Here is a 13364-nt window from a genome sequence, read left to right on the forward strand (position 1 = left end):
CACACCAGCCGCGTGTAGCCCGCGAAGGGTAGATACGTGCCTGATAGTCTCCTTCCAGGAATACATGCTTGAGGAAACACAAAAGTAACCTTTTAGGGAAGTCTTTAGTCTTTTAGTTGGATATAATAATCATTCATGCCAAACTAGTGGTCTTTAAAGCTCAATCCTCACCAATGATAAAAAACTGGCAAGTAACTTTTTCCAAATCCAGTGGTCTCTACTAAAACACTTTTAAAGCAGAGCAAAGTACAGTGTTTGTTTAATGATTCAGCCATAAAGCAGCTACAGTATATAGAAAGGAGGAAAGACTACATTCAGTGAAGGACAGTGCAATAGTTGGTTCATATTGTGTTTTTACCTCAAGTTCAGTGATAAAGTGTTAAAATGTATGAAAACGGTTATGACATAATTACAAAAAATGAGTGGTGACCAGGGCAGGGACTCAAGAAAAAAAAAAGGCCTAATAGTTAATAAATAATTATTTATTTAAAATTTAAACAAAACATTAAATATTAACACAACTATACCTTACCAATTAATTTTATTTCCCTTACACAATTGTTTAATACTGATAACAAAATAATTAGTTCACACAGAGACTTCTCAGGATTCACCAGGCAACAGCAAAGAAAACTATGTCACAATGTGCATGTTTTCTATTATCTGATATCTAAGAAATCAACTTTGCGAGCAGAGTTTACCTGCGAGAGCGTGTATGCCCTCCTCCTCTCGCACAGCAGACACTTTGCGGGCACGTGGTGGCTGCTCTGTGTGCATGCTGGTTAGTTTTATATGTGCAGGTGCCGTTCTTTCCCTCTCCCTATGTTAAGATTCACACTCACAGCTTCCAGTTCACTCTTGATTGTGGAATTAGTGTGCAAAGAGTGATATCTTCGCGTGTGAAACGATATAATTTGCTCGTGGAGCATGTTTTACTACTCTCGCGAGATATGACATAAATCTGACGCCATACTGCCTGCCTCTGTGTGCGTGTCTGTCTGCGTGTGTGTCTGGGCGCACACTGCTGCCAAGGAGACTCATAGCAGAGAGAGAGAGATAGAGAGAGCGAGAGAGAGATAGAGATAGAGAGAGAGAGAGACAGGGCTCGACAAAGTTTTATCTCCCGACCTGATATTTTTATTTTGTTATTCAAAAAATATCCTAGTTTTACTGGGAAGCTGTGTGCAAACAGGAATATAGGCTATATTCATCTACACTACAGGCCAAAAGTTTGGGCACACCTTCTCATTCAATGCGTTTTCTTTATTTTCATGACTATTTACATTGTAGATTCCCACTGAAGGCATCAAAACTATGAATGAACACATAAAGAATTATGTACTTAACAAAAAAGTGTGAAATAACTGAAAACATGTCTTATATTTTAGATTCTTCAAAGTAGCCATCCTTTGCTTTTTTGATAGCGCTGCAAACCCTTGGTGTTCTCTCAATGAGCTTCATGAGGTAGTCACCTGAAATGGTTTTCACTTCACAGGTGTGCCTTGTCAGGGTTAATTAGTGGAATTTGTTCCCTTATTAATGGGGTTGGGACCATCAGTTGTGTTGTGCAGAAGTCAGGTTGATACACAGCCGACAGCCCTATTGGACAACTGTTAGAATTCATATTATGGCAAGAACCAATCAGCTAAGTAAAGAGAAACGAGTGGCCATCATTACTTTAACAAATGAAGGTCAGTCAGTCCGGAAAATTGACGATGACCAGAGGTGGAAGGGGAGGAGGAGGGTTGCATGTTTGCCTGAAAAGATAGCTGATAGCAAGGAGAGAGACATTTAAAGCAGGATGTCATGCTGTGATTGGATCATGAATTTCGTGGCCAATTCTGGTTGATTTACTGAAAAGTGAACGCCTCTTAACAGCTGAATAGTTTAAGGAAGAGATAGTGGTGATTACAATTATTTAGAAGTCTTCCTGAAAGAATTTGCGCTGAGCTTTATTTGCTTTCTACCATGAACAAATAAAAATTTCACTGAACTTTTGCTGTGTAATTGTAACAATGAACACTCAAACACACCAAACCAACAATTACTAAAAACACACACAAAAACAGATTTTGCACGGCCACTGCACTAGTTCATTTAAAAAAACAACATACAATTTAATATCACTCAAAATGCAAGCATTTATTATTTTTATTTATTTAGATCTTTTCTGCATTTTCAAGATCTATTTTAATCTATTCTTCTTCTTTACAGATTTACCATGTACAGACAGTCCAGACTAAATGTCTTGATGGCTTAACACTGAGGTGCTGGTTTAATGATGTTTTATGAACTAACACTGATTTTGTTCTGTGTTCCGTCTCTCCAGATGGAGCTGTCAGTGTTGGTGCTGTTGGCCCTGCTGGCTCTGTCCTCAGCCAGTCCTGTGGACGTCTGGAACAACACAGAGCAGAGAAATGGTAAAAACAAACTGGCTTCATACATTTTGGGGATGGAATAAAACTTTAATGGAAATGTTTACCATACAATGCCTTATAGAGCGAAAAAGAATATGAAGACAAAACCTCTGTAGTGTGTTGGTAATGAAGCTCTGTCCTTGGTTTTTAAAGGAGCAATTAACCTAAGTCACAAGCTAAACTTGTTTACTCCTGTTTGTTCTATCTATTGATGTTTAGATACTTGAGCTTTATTGTGCAAATACGTGTTCACAGAGACCACAACCTTAAAATGAAATAAAAGAATAACTAAAAATATAAAATAAAAAAACACATATGGAAATATAGCTGCAAGCAGCAATGAGGGGGGCAAGCAGTACACAAGCAGGAATGGCGTTGCCATGGAATGAGCAAGCATCCAAGCCCCCAGAAGAAGAGCGCCATGTCTAAAAGCCACCATGGGGTTAGCGGATAATTGTGGTACTGCACCCCATGGCCCAGACAGACTTTTCACATAGACTTTGCATGGCGAAAGAACCTTCTATATTTCAGTTGATAATTTTTTGGGGGGTTACATCAACTTACCAGCCCGAACAATTAAAGGGTCCTTGTTTAAAACGTCAGGTTTTTCACATTTTTAACATTCACTAGTAGCCAAATCCAGAGTTATTAAACTAGGTATGACGAACGCCCATAATGGACGCAAACAGACCCGCGGGACTGCGCCCGCCCGCTCACATGACTGTAATAATGGATATAGCTAATGGTTGTAATTCCCCATGTGTTCTATTAATACGTCCATGGTATTATCTTATGATACACCCGAGGGATGTATGTATGCTGTAAAGCCTGTAACGTGGATGGATCGTCATGTATGAAGCGTTTCCCAAGCTGGCGGGGCTATCGGCTAGTAGCTATTATCGGTAGCTAGCATGGATGTATTAAGAGAACGGTAATACTATACATGGCTATATGCCTACATAACGTTACTCAGGCATAGTGATAACATGGCCTTGGTTCTCTCTAATGATACATCCGAGGGCTGTATGCTGTACTTGTAACATGGATAAGGGATGAAGCCATGGATGAGCTCTGTTCACGAAACTGAAGGCTAACCTTAATAGCTAGCGCTAGCTCGTAGCTAGTAGCACGACATAATGATTAAATCTCCTTGGTTGTCTAACCAAGGAGAATTAATAAATCAAAATAACGTGACTATTACACAACCTGGCGTGAGACCGGTTTGGTTAAACAATAACTTAACCAAAAACATAATACTTATGTGACAAGTTTTGTCATAATGTAACTCAAAACTATCCAAGGCATTGAGTGAGGAAAGAGGGTGAGAGAGAATGGCCTACCTAACGATTAATTAGGCTGTGCCAAGTTTTGTAAAAATCTAATTTTTGAGCCTCCTCCTAATTGGGTGATGAGTCCAATTATTGATATTCGACAATGTTTGCCCGTCACAGCTAATCGAAATCGACGGCAAAGCTGCCAAAACAGGAAGTGAACTCATATCTCAGGAAGGCTTTCACGTATCAAAGCCCACATTTTTAAGTTTATCAACATAAATTTGATATCGATACGTTCACAAAGGCCTTGTGGTGGTCGCGATTATGTCATTTGACTGATACCCCTTATCGTTTTTGCAGTCTGAGCCTTTATTTGAGAGCTCGCTCTCAGTGTCTCTGAATAGCTGCAGTGTGCCACAGGTGACATATTAACAGCAGGTGCTACGATCATTAGCTGATTAAAGATCAAAGGAATCTCAATACATAGATCAAAGCTTGCCATTAGTAACCTTGACAGACTTAACTATAGACAGTTTAATATGAGCATAACAGAACATCTCGCACACACACGGACACACACACAGACCCACACTCACATACACAGACACACATGCATGCACACACAGAAAGTTTAATATGAGCATAACAGAACATCTCACACACAGAGGTGGGTAGAGTAGCCAAAAATTGTACTCAAGTAAAAGTACTGTTACTTCAGAATAATATGACTCAAGTAAAAGTAACAAGTAGTCATCCAAATAATTACCTGAGTAAGAGTAAAAAATTGCATGGTGAAAAAACTACTCAAGTACTGAGTAACTGTTGAGTAACGTCTGATTTATTTTTTAACACAAGCATTCAATCAGATGGACAAAAATACAAAATAATCATCTTTAGGCAAATTATAGTTCATCCAATCAATAAAATAAATTAAAATTAATTAATTAATTACAAAATAGCTTAAATTAAAATAATCCAGGTAAATTCAAGTACTTAAAAAATAAAATAATAATACATAAAAAATAAATAGGCACAAATAACACAAATTTCCAAACCTTTATACTTTTTTACCAGGCTCTGCAGGCAGAACTAGAACAAGGTAATGGAGCTGATGTTTGGCACTTTTACTAAGGTAAACATGCTTTCATTATGAGGCCAGAGGCCTGTACTATGAATCAAGATTTGGGGTTAACGAGGTAACTTCAGGTTCAACCCAGGGTTTTCTGTATCACGAAGGTGGATCACTTGATACCGGGTTCAATCGCCATGGTAACTTATGCTGGACGAACCTAGTCGGGAGCAGGTTATGTTGGAGATCAGAGATGAACCGGTGTAAAACAACCGCCTACTGACCAATCAATACTCAATTGATAACGGCGTCTAAGTTCTTATAGAAGATCAGGCGGAGCTCAGTGCAGAGAGAGAGAGAGGGATGTGCTCATACAAAAAACATTTAGAGACAGACAACCCCGTTAACATTCCCTGATGGATATATTTATGAAATATATAGATTTTAATGGGAGGGAATTACATATCGGCTATTTCTTGGCTTCTTGAGCTGTGTGTCGCCAATGCGCACAGCGGTTTGAATTATGTTTTTTTATATATTTTTTATTTCCTCTCATGATCGCTTCCACTGCCAGGGTTGCAACTGCAAATAGGCTAAAGCAACGACAGTTTATGGAAAGTACAAGTGTAATTATGGTCAGATCTTGTGCCTGACTGATGGGGAAGTGATACTGATAAGAGTTGTGATTTACACATTTACAGTGTCGCCTGTTTTTTTTTGCCAGCTGTCCTGTTTTACGAAGCAGCGACTGTATCGCGTTTTGCCTGTAAAACCGTGTCTGTGTTCTTCATATTTATGTAGAATTATAGTTTGCTCTTCTTATGTAAAATATGTGGCTATTGGTCATGTTGTGCAAACATCGCCTCTTTTATGTGAACGTGCGCGTCTCTAGATTGGGAAACCCTGGGTTGATTGAACTACGACTTTGCTACGACTGTAAAGCTGACCCGTCCGTTCTCTTAATACATCCATGGTCCGGTCCCGCCGCTGAGATTGAGTACGGTCACGTGACGAGACTGCACAACTACGTTTGATTGGTGAAACGCAGTCACGTGGTAGAGCCTTTAGCGGAAGTCTCTCTCTCTGTCAAAATAAAACATTAAAATGAGGCGTACGCGGGGGGATAAAAACAATGACGCGTAGAATACCAAAGAGGTAAAAAGAAAAGTAACGAGCTCATTGTAGCCTAATGTAGCAGAGTAAGAGTACAGTTTCTTCTTCACAAATCTACTCAAGTAAAAGTAAAAAGTATAGTGATTTAAAACTACTCCTAGAAGTATAATATTTTCAAAAACTTACTCAAGTAAATGTAATGGAGTAAATGTAACTCGTTACTACCCACCTCTGCTCACACACACACACGGACACACACACACAGACCCACAGTCACACACAGACACACACACACACACCCAAACACACATGCACACACACATATATATGCAGACACACACAGAGATATTGATTAATGTTCATATTACTGCCTGTAGTATTCAATTTGACCATGTGACCAGCAGTGTTGGGCAAGTTACTTCCAAAATGTAATACATTATAGATTACTAGTCACTGTCATTTGAGTGTAATTAGTTATATTACAATATTACTGTCTCTGAATTGCAATGTGTTACACTACCTTGTATTACTTTTGAGCTACTTTCACCAAAATAACAGCGGAAGTTTGACATGGCAGGTAGTTTGTGAATTTCACCACCAGATCAATAGTCTCCTCTTTATAATAATAATAATAATAATAAATTGAATTTATATAGCGCTTTTCATGGACTCAAAGTCGCTTTACAGGGCAGGGTAGATTATAAAAACATAACAAAACAAAGAACGAGCAAAACAAAAAGTAGAACAAAACAAGATACAGATGAAAAAGGGAGGGGGCAGGTGGACTATGGGTAGGCTGAGGTGAAGAGATGGGTCTTGGGCGGGACTGGAAGATGGTGAGGGACTCAGAGGGCGGATCTCTTGGGGGAGGGAGTTCCAGAGCCTGGGAGCTGCTCTGGAGAAGGCTCTGTCCCCAAAACAGCGCAGGTTGGACTTTTGGATGGAGAGGAGACCGGCTGAGGTGGATCTGAGGGACCGTGAGGGTTGGTAAGGGGAGAGGAGGTCAGTGAGGTATGAGGGGGCCACTTTAATACATCATAGATTATTCATATAATTTCGTATAATTAATATGAACTAGTGCAGTGCCCGTTGAAAATGTGCCTGTTTGGAATGGGCCGATTGCTTGGCCTGTGGTATTGCTGCTCGTAGAATTCATCAAACCAAATTCCTACCCCAAAATTACTTACAGAAGGACCCCAAACCCCCCCATATGCAACTCCACCCTACTACTAACTTACTGATTTACCTGACACAGAACGTTGCAGATTCATAATGTAATCACAAAATATCACAATGAAAATGTGGAGTAATCAGACATTAGCGTCATGGACTCATGGGAGTGCGCTAACTACCCGGCCCGTTATGAGCGCTAAACAGCACATCTGCGTTCCTCAACCACCAGAACTGGACTGTGTGTGTGTGTGTGTGTGTGTGTGTGTGTGTGCATGTGCAGAGAGAGAGAGAGAGAGAGAGAGAGAGAGAGAGAGAGAGAGAGAGAGAGAGAGAGAGAGAGAGAGAGAGAGAGAGAGATGTCTCTTGTCGTATGATCGTTAACGAATTTAATACTTCAGCAGTGGTGTTAGTTTCCATACAGGCTTAGTGGCTTGACAGTTAACGGTGAAGTAGGGGATTTGATTTGCGGGGATATTTTGGCGAGAGTACGTTATATACTGCCTCTGGTTAGAAGTGGTGAATAGGCTACAGCTCACAGCAACTTAATAATATATAGTGTCTGGCTTTTGTTTGATTTTTAGTGTTGGCAAATGTTTTTTTGTTGAGTTTCCTCTTAGTGAAAAAATTGACACACTTATTCCACACAACAGTCGCAATGTTTCTTTCAGCGTTCTGCTCGTGCTCCAGGAAAGTGAAGAAAAGTAAGTTTGGTATATCCAGCAATCATGTAGCTAACATTGGAAGCAGGAAAAGAGTCAAAGGTGGTAACACCCCTTATTTTCCTGTGAAGAAATGTTTCAGTGAATTCTTTAAAAATGTAATTAGTAATGCGTTATATTACTGCGTTACAGTAAAAAGGAATACATTACTGTAATTGCGTTACTTTTGTAACGTGTTACTCCCAACACTGGTGACCAGTGAGAGAGAGAGAAAAGAGAAAGAGAGATAAGAGAGAGAGAAAAGAAAGAGAGAAAGAAAACTTCTTTGATGTTTCATCAACACACCTGTTAATGATAAACATTGAAACCCAGTGTGAGAACTGTTGAAGATGCCTTCAAAGAAGCCTTAATAAATCCAAAGCAGTACATGCTATCGATACAGTGACTTCACCGTTAGAGACAAGAGGCCTTTGCGAACATATCGGTATATAATGTTTGTAGATAGAAGTAAAAAATTACTCTGAAATCGCAGTTTTAAAATAATCTCCGTTCGCATTTGGCTCACAAGCGAAAGAGGATAAATAACATTATGGTGAAAGAGAGATTTTTAGACCGTCTTGTCGCTCTGAGGCAGATAATTCAAAAACTATAAGTAGCTACATAGTAATAAAAAAAAAAAATGCTTAAAGGCGAATTCCCGTCGATTTCAATACATACTCTGTTTTTTTGGAAATTTGGAGTGCTGTCAGTAGCAAGAAAAACTACAACAATCGGTGCTGCCTACACCGTGTTATCCTTTCAACAGGCTTAAACAGGGCAAGTTTTAAAAGTGTTTTTAGCCTCTAAACATGCTCGAAATGTCATTACAAGTGCCTATCACAGCAAATCTGACTGCAATATTGGATTGTATGAGTTCGACAATCGACTAGTGTGGACTTGACCGGAAAACAGGAAATAAACAGAGGTATGTGCACTGGCTGGATTAACACAAGTTTTATGCCTTTCTGTCACAGCTACTGCAGTCAGATTTGCTGTGTTCCCTCGGAAGGAATCACTATACATGGGTAGGCACTTGTAATGACATTTCAAGTATGTTTGGAGGCTAAAAACAAGTTTAAAACTTGGCCTGTTTAAGCCTGTTGGGTGCTAATGCTAGTAGGGTGCTAACATGGTGTAGGCAACACCGATTGTTTTTGTTTTTTTGCTACTTGCCAGCACTCCAAATTAGGGTTGGGCGATGTCCCCTAAATTGCCAGTTGACGATGGTTACAGTAAAACATCGTGATGGCGGTAGCTTTACTATGGGCCAACAGTTAACATAGAAACGATTAGAGATACATTTAAATGCTCTCTGTAAATGGTGCCCTGCTGGTAGGTTTTACAACTTGACCTACTTTCACTTAAGTACGTAGCAGTAAAGTCAATCAGATGTCCTGATCTGCGTAACGACAGTACAGTGGGACGCTTGCCTTCAACACAGCGACAGTAATAACCTAACATACCATCATTACTGAGATTAAACTACATTCACGGTTATGTTTGCACTGAATAACGCATTCAATAAACAGAAACATAACTCTTGCAGCGCACATGAACAGATGCGCAATATTAGCTCACACAAAAAAAAAATAGCACCGTCGTGAATTAGCCTGTTGCTAACGTACATTCATAAATCCTGCATAACATCGTCCCGTACCTACAGGACATCAGACTTACTTATTGATGCACGCACAGAGTAGTGTCGACAAACTTAGTCCAATGAGGGGATAGCGTTCCACTTTTAACGCTTTTTTCTCTCTCACTCGAGACCGCTGTGTCCAACGTTACTAGAAGGTAGAGCGAGCTACAGCTGACAGGGAGAGAGAGAGAGAATGTATCACTACAGCCAATCCAGTCTGCTCAAAGTGATGGTTTTTTTCACAAATAGGTTGCACGTAAAGGGGGAAAAAGTAGCTTCCACTTAAGGAGCCCTATGTCCTGTCTTTGCTAGTTTAAGACAGACGCACTTGTCAATTTCCCGTCCAGCGCCCGCAACTAGGATTAGTGTGTTTGATCGGAGGGGGGGTGGCTCTCCAGCCATCACGATGGACGCACAACCCTACTAGGGACAGAACCCATGATATATGATTTCAAACCAGTACCTGACTGAAACCCACCGGCCCTCACGACCAAAAAAACAGACCAGCCCATAATTCCCGGTGTTCCCGATTAACCAATCCATACCTGTTTCCAAGTGTCCTCGTTTATGCATCCCTTAAATGAAATGTACACAATAGAGGGAAAAAGAGGAAATCTATAGAGATAGAACAATGACAGTAAAGTTTAGGCGAGGGCTTTATGTCAGTTTGGCTTTTCCTAAAATTCATGAGAGCAGTACGCTGCACACTGTTTGTCACTGACCTCAAAACAGCACTTATTTATTCACAAGGGAGAAAGATAAGTGATTTAAAAACAATTTTAAGGTAACCATTATGCTTTTCGCTCTACATTGGCTAGTTTTTCTTTTGCCCTGTAGCATTTATTACAAATGTAGCTAAAAACATTAGGAATGCATTGATTGATTACTGGTGTCATTTGGTTTATATTACAATATATAGCCTAATAATACTTCATATCTGTCTTTTTCTTTTCTTTTATACAGTCCTACTGAACCCAAGTCTGGGGTAAAGAGTTCCTAAGATCACAGCTAACCAATCGACAAATCATGCTATTAAGGCAAAGAGACATGTTATTTTCAAAGGGATTGGGAAAAACGTGGACTGGTCCTCCTCACTCAAGGTTGGTCAAACCAACCTGGAATGGCAGACCTTTGATGACTCTCTCCCCAACGGAGCAGTTTCAATCTACAACGAATATGTTGGACGCACCGACTACGTTTGCAAATATAGGCGTGCGGCCGGCTTTTATAACCCTTACAAGGGTCCTTACTGCTTCTACCCCTATGGAGAGAAAGAGTTCCATGAATCCCCATTTGAGATCCTGGTAAACAAAGACAACTTTGAGTTTATAGAATGGAAGGATGACTCTGACGGATCAGTGCCTCAGAATGCAGTCGAGACCAGGCCCGGCAGCAACATATATGTTGGAAAGAACAAGTATGGTCTTGGGAAGGTAGATGTTAAAAATCCGGCCTTCTACCTTCCGTGGAAAGGTTCTGAGTATAAGTACAAGAGCTACCAGGTCCTGACCGTTAACAAAGATGTAATCAGCGAGGCCATATCTGATGTCACGTATAAGACTGAGGGGGTTAATGTCGTTAAGTATCCTCCAGAGACCTTGGAAACACATGTCCTGACCAACAATGATCGCCAGGAACTGACACAGACCATTACCCTCTCAAAGACAACCCAAAAGGAGCAAAGGTGGGACGTCAGCTTTTCGTTAACAACAGGCGCTAAGACTACCATCACTGCTGGAATCCCCTTTGTCGTCGAAGGAAAAATCGACGTTAGCGTTGAAATTACCCTCCAGTACACCCAGAGGGCCACTTTTACCGAGTCGATCACCCACACTGTTTCTGTTTTGGACAAAATACCACCAAACCACTCCTGCCGTGCCAGTATGGTGGGATATAAGTACAGGACAGACATCCCATACACTGCACGCCTTAGCCGCACCTACAGAAATGGGGAGGCCAGATGGACATCCATCTCTGGGACCTACAGCAGCGTCCAAATGGGAGAACTCCAGGTTCTGGTGAATAGCTGTAAACCTGTATCTGATCCCACACTACTTCTGAATCGTCCGGCATGTTTTTTAATGGCTTCAGCAACTGCATGGAGGAGTGGGGACAAAACTGTCGACACATCCACATGATAAGAGCCTTCCGTGGTCGGCCATGACAGTTTTGTTCTCATTACTTAGAATTCCTCACGGGGGCGACAAACTACGCACTATAGCTTTAAAGAGAATAATTAAAGATGCTCTTGAGATAACATATTGAATGTCCTTCACATTGTAATGAAAAGCTAAAAATAAACTATATGCTTTAACATATTTAGTACTTGGCATTTACCTTTTTCAAAGCAAAGAATGAAATGTATGAAAAAGTTGATTTAATATTTCATTGTTTCAAATAAAATAAACGTGCATGCAAACCAAATCTGTCACAATCACTCACTTATTCATCAGCATGCAGGTAAGCCAGGGACAGCAGCATGACAATGGTATAACACAACTACAGATAAAAGACCAGGGTATAAAACTGTCTTTATTACTTAGATTTGTCTTTTTATTTGGGGAATATCTGGCCAAAGTTGCGTCGTTAGTTGCCAGTCACAGCTATTCATTTCAATGCTAAATGCAGCCTGAGTTTAATGTTGTGTAGTTATGTATCTCCATGTACAGTGCACATCTCTACTGGCCGAGTATCATTTTGTTCTTACAAGAAATCACCAGGAAAAGAAAATAAATGTAGTCTGATCACTGAAGTGTGAAACGTTAACAATTGCAAAAACTATATTACGTTTAGTAAACCGTAAACAATGTAGATGCTGAAATTTTCAGAAAATCAAGCATAGTAGAAGCAATAGTAGCAATCATTTAAGATTAACATTAAGTGTTGAGCAGCCTAATAGCCAACCCAGTCTCACGGCAGCTTGTGAAATAGTAAGGTCATTTGATTATTTGATTCATGTACAAGGACACGTTTTCCCAATTTTTTTTCGTCAGCATGTTTATTAAACTTATGTATTTCAATTGGAACAATCTTTTGTGTTCAAAGCACATTTATTTCTGTCAGTCTAAATTGCAGCTGAGAAGCTGTATCGCTTTGGTATTGTTGGTATTTATAGGACTATAACCGCTGTTTTAATCAATATTTATTAACAAGTTGTCACGGTTTATATTTATTTCTTTTAATGTTATTTCGGTCTTATTATCAGGGAAAGGGGATTGCGTTGTTGTTTATTGATATTTTTAAGGCTAAAACGCTACATTAATCAACATTTATTTAGATTTTATCATGGTTTTCATTTCTTTATTTTAATTATATTATTTTGGTCTCAGTACCAGTTAAATATGCTGTAAGACAAACACTATGGTACAATGGCGCATTCAAAGCCCATATCCCACAATGCCATGCGGACATTCATGTCAGAGGATCTGTCAGCGAAGCGTTATTTTTTATTTATTTTTCTTGATTTAGAATACAGATATACAAACAAACAAGGCTTTTTACAAATCCACTTTAAAAATGGAGCTTTTGCCTAGGGTCGAGCATATAAACAAAACCTAGGAGCTTATACATAGCAAATCAACATAAAGAAGAAAATAAAATAAGAGAAAAGAAATAAAAAGGGCTATTTCAAATGAACTTAAGAGTTTCAAGTAAATAAATCAATTTAAGGGTTTTTTGTCTTTATCCCGTTTCAATGACATACACAAAAAATTGAACTTATTCTTCCAATGGATAAAGGAGGGTTTTGTCTTAAAATATCTACATTTATGTATAAAATGTTTTTCTAATAGCACCAAATTATTGAGAACAAAATCTACATTATCTTCAACAAAAACACCAGACTTACTCTAAATAAACCTGCTTTTATGTTTTATATGAGACAATCAAACTAGTTGGCATTTACATTTTTCAAAGCAACAAATGAAATGTATCAAAAAATTAATTTAATATTTAATTGTTTCAAATAATCTTTAAGTTATT

General features: G+C 39.3%; 1 protein-coding gene across 1 annotated transcript; it reads left to right on the top strand.

Annotated features, from left to right (window-relative positions):
• The first annotated feature begins 1715 nt into the window (after positions 1–1715).
• LOC120561071 (natterin-3-like) lies at positions 1716–11807 on the top strand. Its single transcript, XM_039804035.1, has 3 exons — positions 1716–1751; positions 2330–2420; positions 10371–11807. Exons 1-3 carry the CDS (start codon positions 1716–1718, stop codon positions 11519–11521), a joined length of 1278 nt encoding a protein of 425 aa, XP_039659969.1. The 3' UTR covers positions 11522–11807.
• Positions 11808–13364: the final 1557 nt, after the last annotated feature.

Source organism: Perca fluviatilis, chromosome 6 (genome assembly GCF_010015445.1).
Source record: "Perca fluviatilis chromosome 6, GENO_Pfluv_1.0, whole genome shotgun sequence".
Classification (NCBI taxonomy): domain Eukaryota; kingdom Metazoa; phylum Chordata; class Actinopteri; order Perciformes; family Percidae; genus Perca; species Perca fluviatilis.

Coding starts and splice junctions, on each gene's coding strand:
- LOC120561071 (XM_039804035.1), top strand. CDS start 1,716: ATGACCAGAGGTGGAAGGGGAGGAGGAGGGTTGCAT. Junction 1,752..2,329: donor GGGGAGGAGGAGGGTTGCAT/GTTTGCCTGAAA, acceptor CCGTCTCTCCAG/ATGGAGCTGTCAGTGTTGGT. Junction 2,421..10,370: donor CAACACAGAGCAGAGAAATG/GTAAAAACAAAC, acceptor CAAGTCTGGGGT/AAAGAGTTCCTAAGATCACA.